The sequence below is a fragment of the Pogona vitticeps genome, chromosome 3 (assembly GCF_051106095.1).
Source record: "Pogona vitticeps strain Pit_001003342236 chromosome 3, PviZW2.1, whole genome shotgun sequence".
Classification (NCBI taxonomy): Eukaryota; Metazoa; Chordata; class Lepidosauria; order Squamata; family Agamidae; genus Pogona; species Pogona vitticeps.
In genome coordinates, this window is record NC_135785.1 from 220,159,310 (window position 1) to 220,176,742 (window position 17,433).

General features: G+C 39.7%; 1 protein-coding gene across 1 annotated transcript in view; it reads right to left on the bottom strand.

Moving 5' to 3' along the window:
- Nucleotides 1-17,433, bottom strand: part of PTGFRN (prostaglandin F2 receptor inhibitor) — a 112,656-nt gene that overhangs the window by 59,354 nt on the left and 35,869 nt on the right. The window contains exons 2-5 of the mRNA XM_072993995.2: nt 15,123-15,500; nt 12,776-13,195; nt 10,251-10,634; nt 5,417-5,842 (exon numbers count right to left, since the gene is read on the bottom strand). Coding sequence (XP_072850096.2) covers nt 5,417-5,842; nt 10,251-10,634; nt 12,776-13,195; nt 15,123-15,500 — 1,608 coding nt within the window. The remainder of the gene's footprint in view (nt 1-5,416; nt 5,843-10,250; nt 10,635-12,775; nt 13,196-15,122; nt 15,501-17,433) is intronic.

The following is a 17,433-nucleotide window of genomic DNA, read 5'->3' on the forward strand; positions in this document are numbered from 1 at the left end:
CATAAGCTGCTGTCAACACATTCTCTCTGAGATCATGCAAATATGATCTAAGAGAGTATAAAAACAATCAGCCAATTGTGACAATCACAAAAAAGTACTGCATTTTAAGTCTAAGCGGTTATGGCACTGTTTATGCTATATTTCTCCCAAGAGACCGAACACCTAAAAAGCCTCCTGTGAGTGAGAAGCAATTTAGCAAGTGTATTTTACGTAGCAAAACAAAAAACAAAACAAAAAACACCTAACTTCCGTCTCAATCCAGGAGGAATAAAACATTTTTAGCTTAATTGTGCCGGGGCAGATTTTAAAATGTCATGTTTCTATAGACAGTTGGAGATCTTTTTGTTTGTATATATGGTTAAACAAATCTGCGCAAGCTCAATTCAGGTCACAATTCAGAAAGTGCTTGAGATCACATGCACGGATGGAAAGAATTCTCACTAAAGTCCTCATTCTCACTAGTTTCAAGGTCTCAACCTTGACAAAACATTTACAGGAAAAATTTTCAGTGCCCTGCAAGATTCCTCTCTAGTGATGGGCATTGAGTTGTGCCACTTTGTACAAAGCTGTCAGGGCAGCACCACAGATGCCACAAACACCCTCCCCTAACCCACAGGACAGCTGGCCTACTCACCATCCATTGAGCCCTGCAGGGGTCCCTCCTTTCCTGACAGCGTTCCAGCCCAGGCAGGAGCTCAGGCTGCTCTTCCCCACCTCCTCCAGCAGCCAACCACTCAAGGAGGAGGCAGGACAGGGATTCTACCCATGCAGCTGATGAGTGGACAGCTGCTGGAGGAGATAGGGAAGGGTAGTGCAAGCTGTAGCCTGGACAGAAGCGCCGCCAGAAGAGGACCTGGGGGTGCATGATGGATGCTGAGTGGGCCAACCAGCCAGCCCAGTGAATGGGGGGAAGGGTCTGCGCAGCCCCTGTGGTGCTGCACAGATAGCTTCATATGAAGTAGCAACCTTGTTCCTCTCCTCTCCTCCAATGTGAGAGCAAAACAAGAAATGTTCTCCTTCCTGTTAAAAGTTTTTCAGATTAATGAATAATGTATCTGGAGCAGCCAACAAAAGATAACATCCTTTCCCTTTAAAAAGCAAAGCAGACAGAGAAAGAGAGAGACCAATAACAGAAGGAGGTGGTGCTTGTTTTAAAATATGTAAGTAACTCACTGAATGCTTCAGGTTTTTAAAATTCCATGAAACAAAGTAGTTGCTATTGCAATTTGGTGAAACTTGCCCAAGCTATTAAAGTTTTACTTCAATCCAGGTGAAATTTGCACAAATTACATAATTTGTATATAATCACTGAGTCAGCAACACCAGAAAAGATCTCACGCTCTTTCCAAGCAAGGAGGAATAAAATGTAGTTACTCTACATTGCTACTCTCTCTTCCCTGCTTCCTTCCCTCTCCTACTTGGTTTTCATTAGGTTCAGCCACTCCAAATGAATTGAGGCCAGCTGTAGTTAGGTAAAGGTAAAGGTTCCCCTTGACATTTAGTCCAGTCATGTCCAACTCTAGGGGGTGGTGCTCATCCCTGTCTCCAAGCCGTAGAGCCGGCATTTGTCCATAGACAGTTTCTGTGGTCACGTGGCCAGCGCAAATGGACATGGAACACTGATACCTTCCCACCGAGGTGGTGCCTATTTATCTACTTGCATTTGTATGCTTTCAAACTGCTAGGTTGGCAGGAGCTGGGACAAGCAACGGGAGCTCACTCCGTCGTGTGGATTCGATCTTACGACTGCTGGTCTTCTGACCTTGCAGCGCAGAGGCTTCTGCGGTTTAACCCGCAGCACCACCAAGTCCCTTTTGGCAGTAGTTAGATCTAACTAAAACTATGCACAAACCATAATTTATAGTTTACAAAAACTCTGTAGATGTTTCAGTTTCATAAATTAATTTTAAAAATAGAAAATAAATTGCATGGTTTTGTTTTGAACTGCATTTACTCATTAGTTTATGAATGCAGCATATGTGTAAGTCATTTCAAAGACTGCTCCCTTTGTGCACTGGATCTTGCTTGCATTGAGGCTGTCACTCATGGGGTTTCTAAGTATTCTCAGAATAAACTGTACAAGGACACTATTCTTAGAGCTGCAAATATAAATACACAAAAGAATAACCTCTTCATGCATGCACTTGTTTGAGTGCTGTGACAGACCTGAAGATACAGCTCTTTGTTCTCTCACCAACAAGTGTACAGCAGTAGATCATGAGGGATTTTTTCTCTCTTATGTTGTCTAAGAAATGTCCACATGCCCCATGCTGTACCAGACAATAAAGACTGTTGTATTTCAGCAGGACTTTCAGGCTGCTGCCTTAACACCCATGTATGAGCAAGAGTAACCCTACTCAGGCATTTGCCTGAATTGCATGTGGGATGAAATTAATGATGGGGATGGGGGCACACCCAAACATCTCATCACTGAATGCCTCCATGTTCCCAGCAGCGTCCTAAACAACTGTACTGAAAGTGATGATCTGAAAAGGGCTTTGTAGTCTCAGTGTGCAAAGTGTCTGTGACACTGCTGGGTTTACAGGACATTATACAAATCCACTGCTGAATGTCACCACACACCTGGTAACACCACAGTCCTCACATGATGAGGTTACAAAGTCCTTTTTAGAACTTCACATTCAACACAGAAAGACCTAGCACACTGACAAATATGTTGGGACATGAAGTCATATGCCATCATACTACACTTAACTTTACATGTGTTCAAGTCAGTGCCTGTGTAGAGCTAGTATATATACTATGTAGGGTGAAATGCAGTGTGTCACTTCTAGGGAGTAGCTAATCAGCCAAAGGAGCAGCAAACTACAACAATGATTGAAGCTGTAAGCAATAAACATAGAATCTCACAAAACTTGTATAGGAACATGTACAGAGAAAGGGAGTTGTGAAGAAAATTGGAGCAGCTAATTTAAGCTTAACCATCCCGACAAAACTGAGTTCAAAGAGTGAGTAATGCCAATGAAATATGTTTAGGTGTCAGATATCCCTGAACAGAACACGGCCTAAGGGGGAAAGTTTTAGACTACAGAAATTACTTTTCCAAGTTCTGTAATGGTAAATAAAAAGCATGCCCCCCACCACTGGGTGTATGGAATAGCACCACCACTCTGGTTCTATGGATTTCCTATTAAGAAATCACATCCCAAGAATACATATCATAACATCATATGAAAGATGGGCAAGGAAGATTGCAACCTATTCATACAGCTTTTGACACTTTTTAGAGACAAGTATGGTGTAGTAGATAGAGTGGCGGACTAGGATTCTAGAGAACGGAGTTCAAATCCCCACTTGATTTCATTCTACAAAGTATTTTAGAGTACTGTAATGTATCTCTTATTTGTGTTTGCTAGGTTGTTATTCTATAAACACTGTCCTGAGAACTTCAAATCTGCTTAATAAATATTTTCTGCAGATATCTATATAAAACTTACAATGCATGGAAGTGGGGCTGGAACTTCTTTCATCATTACTAGGAACATCAAAATAAATGTACAGTATGTGAAATAACATGAAATAATGTATATTTTGCCTTATACTGCAAATATCTGCAAATAAGGAAATGTGCAACATTGCTGTTTGCTTAGCTAATACAGTTCACACATCCCTGATTTTCTTGGGGCTTCTAACAACATGTACTATGAAATATTTCAGCTGAAAATTTGAAACAAAGCATTTATTTGCTATCTTCTACAGTCATGGCAAAGCCACCAGAACAACTGGTTCATTCATCTATAAGCAAGTTGAAAAAGACAGTGGTGACTACCACTATTACTACTCCTCTTGATTTTTATAGCATTTCAGATTCATAATGTACTTTCTCATTATGTGTTTTTGCTCTTACAACCACCTTGTACAACACATTCCTGAAAGGGAAAAGGAAGGAAGTGGACTGTGTTTCATAATTAGCATCATGTCTGAGGCAATCACTAACAGCACAGCACTAACTCCATCTGGCAGCTTTCACAGGAGGTTGCTATATACTGAGCCGGACCACTGGTGCATCTGTCCAGTACAGTCAACTCTGAATGGCAGTACATCTCTAAGGTTTTAGGTAAGATTCTTTCTTAGCTCTACCTGGAGACCCCTGACGGGATCCTGATTAGCTTCAGAAAGCAGGTAAGATTTCTCAAGTTAGCCTTCAGTGTAAGCCATAACCGTAATACAGCTGCTGGGAAATCAATGCATCCATCGTACACAATCCTCATCAGGGTAAGTGTTAACAACCCTTAAAGTGCATAGTCTGGGAAGTGTCATTTATATTTTCCTATTCCTTGCAATCCAGACTTTAAGGTCTGGGCTCTGTCCCCCCCACCCCAGGCAGACTTTGCAAGTTTAGGCAAATAGTAAGGCTCCAATTACACATTCTGGACTCTGTGAGTACAAGGGATTCCAGAGCAGAGGTGCAAATCTTTTAAAGCCTATGTATCAAACCTTTAGGGGTATCCTTAAGTGATCAATTAGGAGTGTTGGCCACTGTCAAGACAAATCCTTCCACAGAATCAAAAGTGTACACTATATTTAATTTTTCTCATCCTAACTTAATGTGTCAGTTTGGATTACCAAGGCATTAATTTGGACAGCTACATGTCGATCTTAAAAAAAATCCACACCCTTCTATATGTAGAAAACTGGTTATTAATATGCAGTCTCCATTTGAAAAAAAAATCAGAAGTACAAATTTTAATGCAGGGAACAATAGAGCAGTCTCTGGTTTGTGGGCTTTATCTGAAGAGTGTAAGGAACTTCCCAGCCCACCACTCTCCTAACCTCAGCCCTCCAATTCCCTCCACTCACCCAGTTCATTCTCCAAATTGGGAACAGTAGGGAGATAATGCCTTATAAAATTGTTTATTATTCATAATCCCTTGCTGTTGAGGGTGCTATATCCTCTAGATTCTGTGTCTCCTCTTCAGAGTTAGTTCAAACTGCTTCTATTGAAACTGCCAGAAAGTTCATATAGGAGAGAGAGTGGCTAAAATCTAGTAGCCACAATTAGAGTAAGCCCACTGAATCAGTGAAACATGCAAAGGACATTAACTCACCAAATTCTCACTGATTCAGTGGGCTTACTCTAGCTATCACTTACTCTTGGATTTCCACCTGTGAGTGCTGCCTTAAAACGCTTCCAAACAAGGGTTCCTGGCTAACTTAGTGTAACATTCCTGTTTGCTGTAATATAAATCTTACTGAATATTCCTTAATTGTACTGTTTATTCCCATCAGTAGACACGTCTGTCCTTTTCTTTCAAAAGATGGCTGCAGCAGATGGATGCAACTCTATCGAGATCCTCTAGAACATTTCCATTTGTAAATATTTATTAAGACAAGTCACTGAGTCACAAGCAGCTTACATTATTGACTTCAGAGTAAGACTGTCCAAAATTCCTACCTTGTGTAGACCATAAAATGCTTACAGGCATGGAAGCCACATCCTTGATCTTTATCCAGCTGTTGTTGCGCTGCCTGCTCCATGAAGAAATTACACAATAATAATCTCCTTTATCTACTTCAGAAGTCCACTGGATTCGTAAGCGGAAAGTGTCCACAGCTGGCTTAGAAAAAATAATGTCCCCATTCTGGGCCCGCTGTTTGCTTCTGTCACCAACTACCAGTGTCCAGTCTGCATCCATAGTGGCAAGAAGTTCATCTTTTGCCACTTCATCACTGCGCAAAGGTAATCTGTAGTACCAGGACACAGTGAAACGTATGTTTGCTTCAGTATTCTTTGCCTCTGTGATCCTACACTCCAGTTCAGTGGGGTCCTCTGAAAATTTAGGTGTTTTGGAAGCATTCAGAAACACATGGTAATTTGGCTCTGCATAGAGTTTGAAAAAGCAGAAAGGAAGCCAATTAAAAGCATGAAATAAGGATTGCATTTTCTCATCGCTAGCTGTCTTTTCACAACTGCAACATTCCTTCAGTGTACCAGTTTTTCCAGTCATGACACACAAAATCATACCTACCATTAGTGGGCAACAGTGGAGGTTATTCCCATAAGCAGACCCCAATATCTCCACTGTTTACCTGAAGGATACAACACCTTCAGGTAAACAGAGGTAGCCAGAATTTAGTAAGTCACCTTTTGGGGTGAGAGTTTGATTTCATAATACAAAGCACATTCTTGTCACAGAACACTGCACTTCAAATTGCAAAACATTTTCCTTTCAAGGACTTGTTTGATTTCAATGGTATGGGATCAACATTTCAGAAGAACATGTCCAGACTGTGTTAGCTTTCTCTATCCTGTTTACTGTTCCATTTCACTGTCCACTTGCGGTGACAGATTAGCAGAAGGAAACTTGCCAACAGAATCAGCAAGCACTGGGAACAACTTGCATTGACTTGTGCAGGATGCTGAACACTTCGGGGGGAGGGGGGGTTACGAATTCAGCCAAACAATGCGCTTACCAATTAATCTTCCTAATGGTTGTTATGGGTTTTTCGGGCTCTTTGGCCGTGTTCTGAAGGTTGTTCTTCCTAAGGTTTCGCCAGTCTCTGTGGCCAGCATCTTCAGAGGAAGCACAGAGTGCTGTCCTCTGAAGATGCTGGCCACAGAGACTGGCGAAACATTAGGAAGAACAACCTTCAGAACACGGCCAAAGAGCCCGAAAAACCCACAACAACCATTAGATCCCGGTCGTGAAAGCCTTTGCGAATACATTAATCTTCCTAAATTTAAATTTCAAATTCTTTTGACATTTTTATCATCACAACAAGTATGAAGCAACTCTGAAAAATACCATTATGTACCTGTTTGTAGCAGCTGTAGTCAGATCCCAGGTTTACGTGCAAACAAGAAATTCTAAGGTTAACGAATACATCCGCACAGAGTTTATCTGCTTCAGTAAACTCTCTGTGGGTATATTCACAGCCCCCTAAAAAGATGTGTGGTTTTCTAAATCGAAAGCATAAATAATTGTTTTTTGCTTTGATAAGAAGAAAAGAAAAATTTAAGAGAAATAGGGTTTCAGCCAGTCCTGTCAGTACTGGAAGGGCATACAGTGGTAGATTGCTCAGCTCTTCACACTGACTTTTAGACAGAGGATTTAGACGGAAGGAATAAAAGGCTTGCTGGCTAAGCCTCATTCCTGCACTCTGTCAGCTGTCAAAGAACAGCACTGCTGACAGTTCAATGACTTAATACCCTGCCAAGCTTTCAAACTTCAATCAAGGAGGAGGAGGCTGGTGATGAATTCTGGATACCATTTAGGTACCTCAGATGATGAGAATTCCTTATCCATTTCACCCACCCCCAGGCAACATTATGTTCAACTGAATAATACTTTTATCCTCCTTCTTTACCTGCACCCAAACCATTAATAATTGGGGACATATAAAGGAGAAGGAATGCCCACAGAATTTCCCATGGAATATTTGAATTCCCTGAAAAGAGGCACGTTGTTCAAGCTGGCTTTTGAGGGCAGGGTTATTAACAGACATTACTGGAGACAGAAATACAAATATGCAGGAAATTGCTTGCATTTTTCCAAGTCGGCCTTGAATCCAAGCACTTACCTCACAGCTGCAGCTGACTAGGAACTGCATGCAGGTGAAAGAGGAGACTGGAGAAGGGATAGAGTCTCCCTGCCTAAGCACTGAAAACCAGCAGGCTGCCAAGGGAGACAACCCTGCACCTCCTCTGTGCCATGTAGGAAAATGCAGAGAGCTGCAAGAGGAGGAGGAGGAGCTCCTGACTCTCTGCTAGTTAGTTAGTTAGTTAGTTAGTTAGTTAGTTAGTTAGTTAGTTAGTTAGTTAGTTAGTTAGTTAGTTAGCTAGCTAGCTAGCTAGCTAGCTGTATCTGCCTATTTAGAAAGCTGCCTGCTCTAAATGTTATTGCATTTTGTGGGCCTTCTAAACACCACAGACAACCTTATTCTCACCTATTTATATATACAGCAAATGGAGGGGGAGACAGGATTGTGATTAGACCATTTTCTTTTCAGGATGTCTCTTTGTCCATCACAACAATGAAAGCCCCTCAAGTCAATTTCAATCCTACAAGGCTACAATCTTTTGTGTAAGAAAAGTCTTATTTATACATCTGAATGAGGTTTTTGTCCAAACAAATATTTCAGTATTGAATTGGAAATGTACTACAAGAGTGAATTCCAGCTCCCTTGGCTCTTAAATGCAACAGGTGCTATCTATCCTGTTGTCAGGACTGGACCATGGGACACAGCCCTGAGGTGTTGAGGGAGGAAACAAAAACTCCTACCGTAATCTCAGTAAGCAAAGATGCTACCTGCAGAGAAAAGCATTTTGTGGCAGCAGGTGGGTCAAGAATGCAGTTATATGCCACTTGAAAGGATTTAGCATTTCTTGGTGCTTTATGAAAAGCATCAAACTAAACCAATCAACCATTACTTGTAGAGAGTAGTACAGCGATAGGTATCTTCCCTGCTTTTATTGGCCATCTCCCCAGAGTTAGAAAGCATCTGATTGTTTCAGCTTCCTACAATTCAAAAGGGTTTTAAAAATACTTTATAATAAATGGCCTGCAGCTGCAACTTTTCCCAGCCTGCAATCACCGAAGTGCTTTTTCTACCAGTGCCACCAGGCACCAGCCTAACTGAAGAAGAATGGGAAATGGAAGAAGATTGCTGCTACTTTCCCCTCACTTCTCACTAGGAAAGAAATCCTCAGCTGGGTAGACAGGGTGGCCATCAAAAATACCATGTCGACAGTTCCTAAAACCCAGGGGTGTCTCTGGACACTCTGGGTTTGTCAGAGCATGGATTACCACTGGCTTGGCCTCCGGTTGTGCTTGGATAGCATTCAGAAATGTGCGTGCACCAGTATCTTAATTTCAGCATCGAGTAAGTAGAAACGTTTGCTTCCGCTGTTTGAAAGGCTGTCAGGAATCATCTGGCTCCTAATTGTGAAGTCAAAAGCCAGAAACTTGATTTTTCTAATTATTCTCTAAGAGATGCTGACATGTCAAGGCAAACTCTAAAGAACAACATGGTTCTTTACAAATTTATGCTTGCCTTTCAGTTTTCTGCATCTCTCCTGCCTGGATGCTCATTTCTCTGCATATTTGCATAAAAAGCAGGATCTCAGTAGCTTAAGAGTTCAGCTAGGGAAACAGAGCAAGAGTTACTGAAAACATAGCACTCCATGAAGCCAGAGCAGAATACTAGGAAAAGGAAAATGCAATATTCATACACATAAAAAGCTTTTGTCTAGACAATCCTGTGGTTCATCCCACTCTTTTTTCCATATTATATGGATACTGCTTTATTTTCTGTCCTTATTAAGTATCAGCAAGTGATCCCAAGAATAATAAATTTGCTCAAGGAAATAAGTCAAACATAATTTCACCACTGAAAGCAACACTGGAAAAAGTACTACCTGCTTTTTCTTGGACTACATCTCTGTAATAGCAGCAATATAAGAGCAGCAAACCAGAACCCAAGAAGGAGCATAAATGAGCCACCAGACTGTTTGAGACCATGTCCTACTTTGTGCCATTGCCATAAGCTACTAATATGCTCAGAGAGATGAATGAAATCATAAAAATAGCCATGCATGTCTCTATATTTTTGCAGATGCCTTAGGATCTGTGCAAGAAGAAGAAAACTTTAAAACTCAAGAGAAATATGCTGAACCATTCTTAGCCAAAAATATTGCACAGTCGTTTTAAAAAATGTCTTTGGCTGACAAGTGGAGAAAGTAATAAGGGAAAATGCATAGCTGCAAAGGAGTCTCTGGACGGGCCATTTAGACAGATGGGACCTTAAAACATACTGTATGATTTAAGAAAGGGGTGGGGAAGAGAGTCACCTGAAGAGTTTGGAATTTCTAACTCGTGGTGTTAGAAGTCCAGAACCACACTAACCATGAAGTATAAAAAACATCAAGGCCAATAGTAGTTTGGCATTTCATTCCGGGCAGGTATGTTACCCTGGAACAAACCACAAAATGGCCCAATTCATGGGGGTTTTTGCTTTGTGGTTCATTTCATGCCCATTTCTAATTGTGTGTCTTGAGCATCTGAGGACACTGATTTCATCCACATGGTCCCTTTGGATCATTTTGGGTTTACTTTTTAAATAGATAACGTTCAGTAATTTTTTTCCATAGAGATCCTGGAGTGGTGATAGTGCGGTTATTCCCACTGAATGGCACTTTCCATTTCATTTTTAAATTTGTATAATATAAAAAATAAAATACAGACAAAGTGGTTCATCAACTTCATAGGTGCCACCATCCAACTACTCACCAGGTGCTGATACCTCCACAATAACCGGTATGGATGTCCTCTCTGCTACCTTGTACCAGCTACCATTGTGCTGTGGCACCCAAAGGGCTGCTTGGCAGAAGTAGTAGCCCGAGTCTTCAATGCCCACATCACGTACCAATAGGTGGTATGAAGTTCGATCCACATGGCTAAGGCTGATGAGTGTAGAGTCACTGATTACAGAGTCACGATCTGCACTCAGCAAAACCTGAGCATCTGCCATGGTGCTATCAGGTGACTCACTGAAGTACCATGTTATTTCAGCTTGGAAAATACCACTTCTGTCTGTTGTGATGTTGCAGGTAAGGTCAAGGGAATCCCTTTCTCTTACAGTCACATTGCTTCCTGTAATGAACACGCCTAACGCTGGAGAGAGGGAACATGAAAGACCAAAGTTATTACTCTCAACTGCATAGTCCGCTATGTACTGTTACTATTAGATTGCACTGTCGGCTTATGTATTCATAGTTATAGGGAAAACCTCTAAATTCTTTTCATTAGAATTGATTTCCATTAACCAAATCAGACCCATATTTTATCTTACTTGAAACTCAGCCTTCTCAGTTTCAGTTCCTCCTGGTCATGCAAGGCTTGCACATTTTTCACTGGAACTCAAGTGATCCATCCTAAATTTTAACTGTAGTGTTGAATGATGTCTTTCCAAAATTGTGCTCTATTAATACATTTAACTATATATAGTTTCCATGCAATAAAATGGACCCCATGTCTCCCAGTAATATCTACAACAATGGTTCCTAAAACTGGGTCTCCCAATAACGCTGGACTTCACAATTCCCAGAATCTGCCACACATGGACACGATGGCCAGGCTTCTGGGATTTGCAGTCCAACACTATCTGTGGACCCAAGTGTGAGAACCGCCTGCCTAAGGTATACACACAATTAAATTCAACACGTCTGCCTTACAAGTTGCTTTCACTTAAAATTTAGGAACTTAAGAAATGTGGATATTACAATCAGCTTCATGAGAAAGTGCTTTTCTAGCATCTAGCTAAGACACACTCTCAAAGGCAGACCAAACAGATTTTACAGGCTAACTACTACCTAAACCTAAATCCTAAAGGTATCCACGATATCCTCAGATCTCATCTGGTGATTATAGGATTTGTAACTCAGTTGGAACCCATTCCCTCAAATGGATCAAAATCTAACTAGAGATTGGCTAGTTTATTCCTCTTACCCTAAATGACAATTTTACAGTTCGGCATGACCTAAGGAAGCACACAAACTACTTGCTTGAAAAAGACTGACAAGTAACTAAAAAGACAACTACAAATTTCAGATCTCTTTCAACCCTTAACAAACCCTAAGACTGTTTTGCAAGACATCTGCACAAATATCCTATATGAGTTACAGGAAACAGAATCCTCTGCAGGAATAAACTATAAAACCTAAGTCAACATCAAAACAAGGAATTAAAATAAAAATATCAGCAACATGGTGTTTAAAATAAGTGCGCACAAGGCATTTGAAGAATATGTCAATATTTTACCATTCCTCCCTTTACCACGACCTCAAATTCAAGCTTGGGCTTGACATTTCACATTATATGTGACCCACAAGATAGTGAACAGCAGTCCTACTGTGTTACACTGAGCTAATACAGTGGTGCCTCGCATAACGTTTTTAATTGGTTCCAAAAAAAAAAACCTTATGCGAAAAAAACTTTATGCGAAACACCATTTCCCATAGGAATGCATTGGAAAGCGGTTAATCCGTTCCAATAGGCACGGATTGCCATCCTTAAGCGAAAAAACCCATAGGAAACATTGTTAAATGATACAATGTTTCCTCCATTGGAATGTATTGAAGCCGACTCAATACATTTCAATGGCTTTGCGAAGTCAATTTTTGCAAAATTAAGTGTGTCATAAAAGGGTCAAAAATGGTTTTAAATGCTTGGATTAGCTTCTGCACCCTCTAAAACGGATGCAAAAGTTAATTTGGCTTTGATCTGACTTTTCGTTAATTTATGGTGAATTTTTTCCCCCCAACTTTTGACAGCTGTCAAAATCTGACAGCTCCATTGTTTCCTATGGGGGAGAAAAAATTCACAAAAAATTAACGAAAAGTCAGATCAACACCAAATTAAGTATGCACACATTTTAGAAGGTGCACTAACGATTCCAAGCATTTAAAACCATTTTTCAACATGTTAAGACACTTTTGTAATTGAAAAAATGAACATCGTTAAGTGAAGCAGGGGACCTAAAACCAAAAATGTTAAGCGAAGCATGGTCCCAACATCGCTATGTGAAAATCGCCCATAGGGAAAAACGTTATACGAAGCACAATCTGACTCTGAAAAAATAAACGTTAAGCGAAAAAAACGTTAAACGAAGCAAATGTTATGCGAGGCACCACTGTATAAGGGATAGCCACTGCAGCTTTCTGACTGCACCTGATTCCCCACCCCACTTCTGCTACGTTATTACAGCACAGCTACAGTTATGGGAAACATTATTTCATGATTTCACATACTCTCACCTGTTGGCTGCACCACCACATTTGCTACATCAGCAGTCTTCTCTTGGATTTTTTGCCATGTACCATCAGCACCTTTAACCCACTCACTCACTCGACATCTATAGGCACCTTCATCTGTTGGAAGAGCCTGTGACACAGACAAGCGGTAAATGTCATTGGCCATGGCATCTAAGCGGACATCTCCACTGATAAACCGCTCGTTATATTCCGAGCCAGGCTGGAACTTGCCCTCATGCGTCAGGGACAGGATTTCTTGCCAGGCAAGGCCATTCTTAAATTCCCAAGACACATGTAAATGGGTGTGTTCTGATGAATTAGTAGAAGCTGAGCAACGCAACTGAAACGCTTCTCCTTCTGATAAGTTCCAAGTAGATGTAGAGCGGGCTTTCGATCCACTAACTGTTAAGCCATCTGCAATCACTATTTAGAGAAGAAAAAGTTATTAAGCATGTGGATTACAATAAACAATTTTACATAAAAAGTGGTGATGAAACCAAGTCAAAACTGTAGTAGCCATCACGAAAGAGAGATCAGGATGGCCCCTTCCCTTTTATCATTCTGAAAAAAGCTGAAGACCCATATCTTCAGACAGGTTTTGTATATTATATGATGTAATGTAGTGCCTTCTTTTTTAGAATTGTCTGTTTTCGTTGTTTATATTATCTTTATGGTTGTTAGCCGCCTAGAGTGGTCCGTTTGGACCAGATAGGCGGGATATAAATCAAATAAATAAATAAAATAAATAAATAAATTATAACTGAATCCCTGAACCCCATTTTAGCAGACAATTTTAATTTTTTTTATGTTTTCATGTTTTAATTGTATTTAAAATCATATATTGTTTAATTTATCTTTTAATATTTAACTTATTGTGTTTTTAAATTGTGTGAATGTTGTAATATTGTTAGCCACTTTGGGTCCCTTGTTGGGATAAATGTGGCATATAAATAAAACTAATAATAATAACAATAATATACTAAAGAAAATGTTGAGTCAAAACAAACAATTTGTGTCAGAAAACATGAACGGAAAGTATTTTAAACATTACACTCCTCACCCCAGCTAAGTCAATTGTCCCAGCATTATAAAAAATCTCCAGTTTCTTCCCAAGCACAGTATGCAAATAGAAAAATTAAATTTCCCACTGTGCAAAATCATGGAGGAAAAGATTCAAATGCAAAAAGTGGCATTCTTAACCACACAGCTTTAAGTCCAAGTGATAGATTTCATGGGATTCTTTGGAGATACACTCAGCCATCCCCACTACAGTTAAAGAAACACCACATAATACTATGCTTCTAGTCTGACTTGGGAGTGGTACAGCTGGCAGACACATTTGTGCCTCATCTGCTCACCCCAAGGCAACAGCTTTTTGCTCCAAATGAGAGCACACTGAAGGCTGTGACAAACTAAGAAAAACGGAATCAAATATTTAATACTTGGAATACTTCTCGGACAATTTAACAGTCTAAATTTCATATTATTCATATTAAATTTATAATCTGCATTTCTACTACAAATAGAGCAGAAGGTAAATCACACTGAAATAAAATGACAAATAAAATTATCATCAATGTATAAAAGCATATCAGTTGACATACACCACTTTAGAAAAAAAAGGGAGATGCACTCAAGACTTAAAACATCTTCCAGCAAATAACTTTAAAGCCAAAGTCCAATCTGAACAGAAACATCTACATGTGCTGCAAGAAAAATAGCAAAGCTAAAACAAGCTTGAGCTGCCTTGGGAATGGGTTTCAGAGCAGCCATAGAGATGGTCACAATATTTAGTGGGAATGCAAAAAAGGACCTTCCCAGTGGCTGCCCTTTGATTATGAAATTCCCTAGCAAGGGAGCCCAGGCCTGCCTTCTGCCCAAAAGCGGTGTAAAGAAAGAAGGGTCTCTTCTGAAAATCTTAAAACCCAAAGAGTCTCATATGGGAGAGTGGAATTTTTCAAATAGCCGTCAATACTGAGAATAAGGTATCTTATATTTGTTGACATTCCATCCCACTCGGGCCCCGCATAAAAAATGTTGTGTGTTATGTTTATAGGTATTTATAAATACATAATAGGCATCAACTTTTTTAAAAAAATGCTTTATCCTCAGGTTAGATGAAGAGACAAAGGAGTATACAGAAGTAAATCATATCTCTCAAAGCTTCAATAACTTACTTTTTCAGACAACTCTAAGAATCCAGGATTCTAGATACCTCTGTTCTGGAAGTTGTCATCCAAAAATGTAATTATTCTAAGTTCTAATTTTTGTACAAGATCTTGCACAAATGATTACAAAATTATGCTAGACCCAATACCAATTGTAAATACCCCTCACCCTGTAGAAGTACCTTTGACTTCGATTACAGCATTGTAATTTCCCTGGAAGACGGCATCTGTGCTAGGCGTAGTACATCTGTACATCCCTTCATCAGCAGAGCGGATATTCCCAATCACAAGTTCGACAGCCTCATTGCTGTTTCGCCTCAACATAATCTCCTTACTATTAACTCGATCTTCGTACTCCAGAGATGTAAACCAAGGGTCCCAACTACTCACTATATGTACAAATTTAGGGTCTTTAGCAGGGTCCGTAGAGAACTCCCAGTCAAAGTTCTGTTCACTGGGTCCATCATACTGACTAACGTTGCACGGAATTACCACCTCTGTGCCTTCAACTCGAACTAGGGGCCCTGCAGGCACCTTCACAATACGTCCAAGGCAAGAAGCTGAAAAGAAAAAGCAACAATGTTGAATTAATACTGCACCTGTATTAAAGCAAACATCAAGGGTCAGAACTGGAGGGGAAAAGGAGAACACTTTTTTCCGTATAGCAGATGGTTTATTGGATAGTAACTGAAAATGGTGCTTGCGATAAAAGATATTTAGAGAGGCCAATTAGGAGATAGAGAGTATTGGGCTAAAAAGGGGAAACATTCAAGATTAAATCCTTGGTTGGTTATAACACTCAGTGGGTAGCCTTTGGAAACTTGTTTGTCTTCACTACTTCACTGAGTGCCATCTGGGATTGTGAATGCAGTCAGCAGTCACTGAAGATCTCTTGTTCTTTCTGTAAACATAATTGCCTTTGTCCTTACTTTTCATCTGCACTATGTAGGATCACAAGTTACCATAGTGAAAAAAAAAAAAACAAGACTTACAGAGCCCAGTAACCTCTGCCTCTTGCTTGCAGCAGAAATATTCTTTGTTTCAGAAATAACCGTAATTAGAAATAAGCTACCTGTCTAGAACTGCTAAGAAGAATTGCCAATTTTGGTAACATTTACTGCTTTGGACAGCTCAGTGGGCAGCTAGATATCTGACTGTGGAGCCAAAGATAGGGACTTCCATTCTCCAGTTTGCCTCCTGGGAGAACAAGCAATCTGTGTAGCTTTGGGGAAGCTGCATAATTCCAAAGCACTCCAAAAAAAGAGGAATGAGTATTTTACACCTCTAAAACTCTGGAAAAGGTTGCATTAAGCTGCATTAATTATTCTCTCCCAGTTTTCAGCCTTCCTTACCAGTCTAAAAGACATGGAACCAAGACTGTTTTCTTTGTATTTTTTTAATATAATAACGTTATGTATTTTATGTTAGATACGTCTCACTGACTCATGGTATTAATATTTTCATTACTGTGCAAAGCTGGAGATTTTAAACAACTGTTTAATGTGAACACAAGATGAGATTTAAAAATGTATAAGCTTTGAAGTCATTATGAAGCATCCTTTGCTCTATTCCTCCATCAATGGCAGCCATAAAGGACTTCCGTTACTCTTATTCAAAATAACCACAATATTTATAACATTTTGGACTCATACAGTCATGGAAGCTTTACAATATATAAAATATCAGCAGACCTGCTATCTGATGAGCTTCCAAATCACAGACTGTTCATGCATGAACATAAACATGTATAAAGGATATTAGCATAGCAAAGGGAAGACTCCTGCTTCCTTACAACTAAGGATGTGAAAAATTCTCCTGATTTCATTGTGTTTCTGTGAATATCACTTGCATTCTTGTACAATCATTTATTCATATATTCTTACAAATGTATCTGTATGTTGGGAAAATGCATCATATTGCAGAATGTTTGGTTATTCTTCCCCAAGAAAATTCAGATGCATTTCCATACACATTTGATTTCCATATGCTTTTTCCCTAGTACACACATTTTGACGTATATTTGTACATATTTTTGCCATCTGCACCAGAAATCTCATAAATGTGTGAATTTTGAAAGCAAAGTATGTTTTGTCTTGCAATGAGCCCCTTAAGATGCAAAATGGATACTTATATGTGAAATTTCAAATACAAGGACATTATTTTCTATCTCTGCTTACAGACTGTGAAACCCAGGAAGCTCCATTACAGGATTTATATCCCCTGCCCCCATCTCTGGGGTGTTTCAGAGATTGAATCCACCAAGTGGACATACATAAGAAATTCAACTTTTATTCTCAGATATATGTTATGTGACCAAATTTGCAGTGTTCTCAAAAAGGCGGTGAGCAAGGAAAACAATTGGACAGTCAGTTAAAAACAAACAAACAAACAAACAAACTTGGTTTCATTCATGAAGCATATATCCAGTTTAGTATAAGTACTGGCAATGTGGTCAGGTGTGCACTTGGTTTCTTAAAGTGATTTTAAAACAAG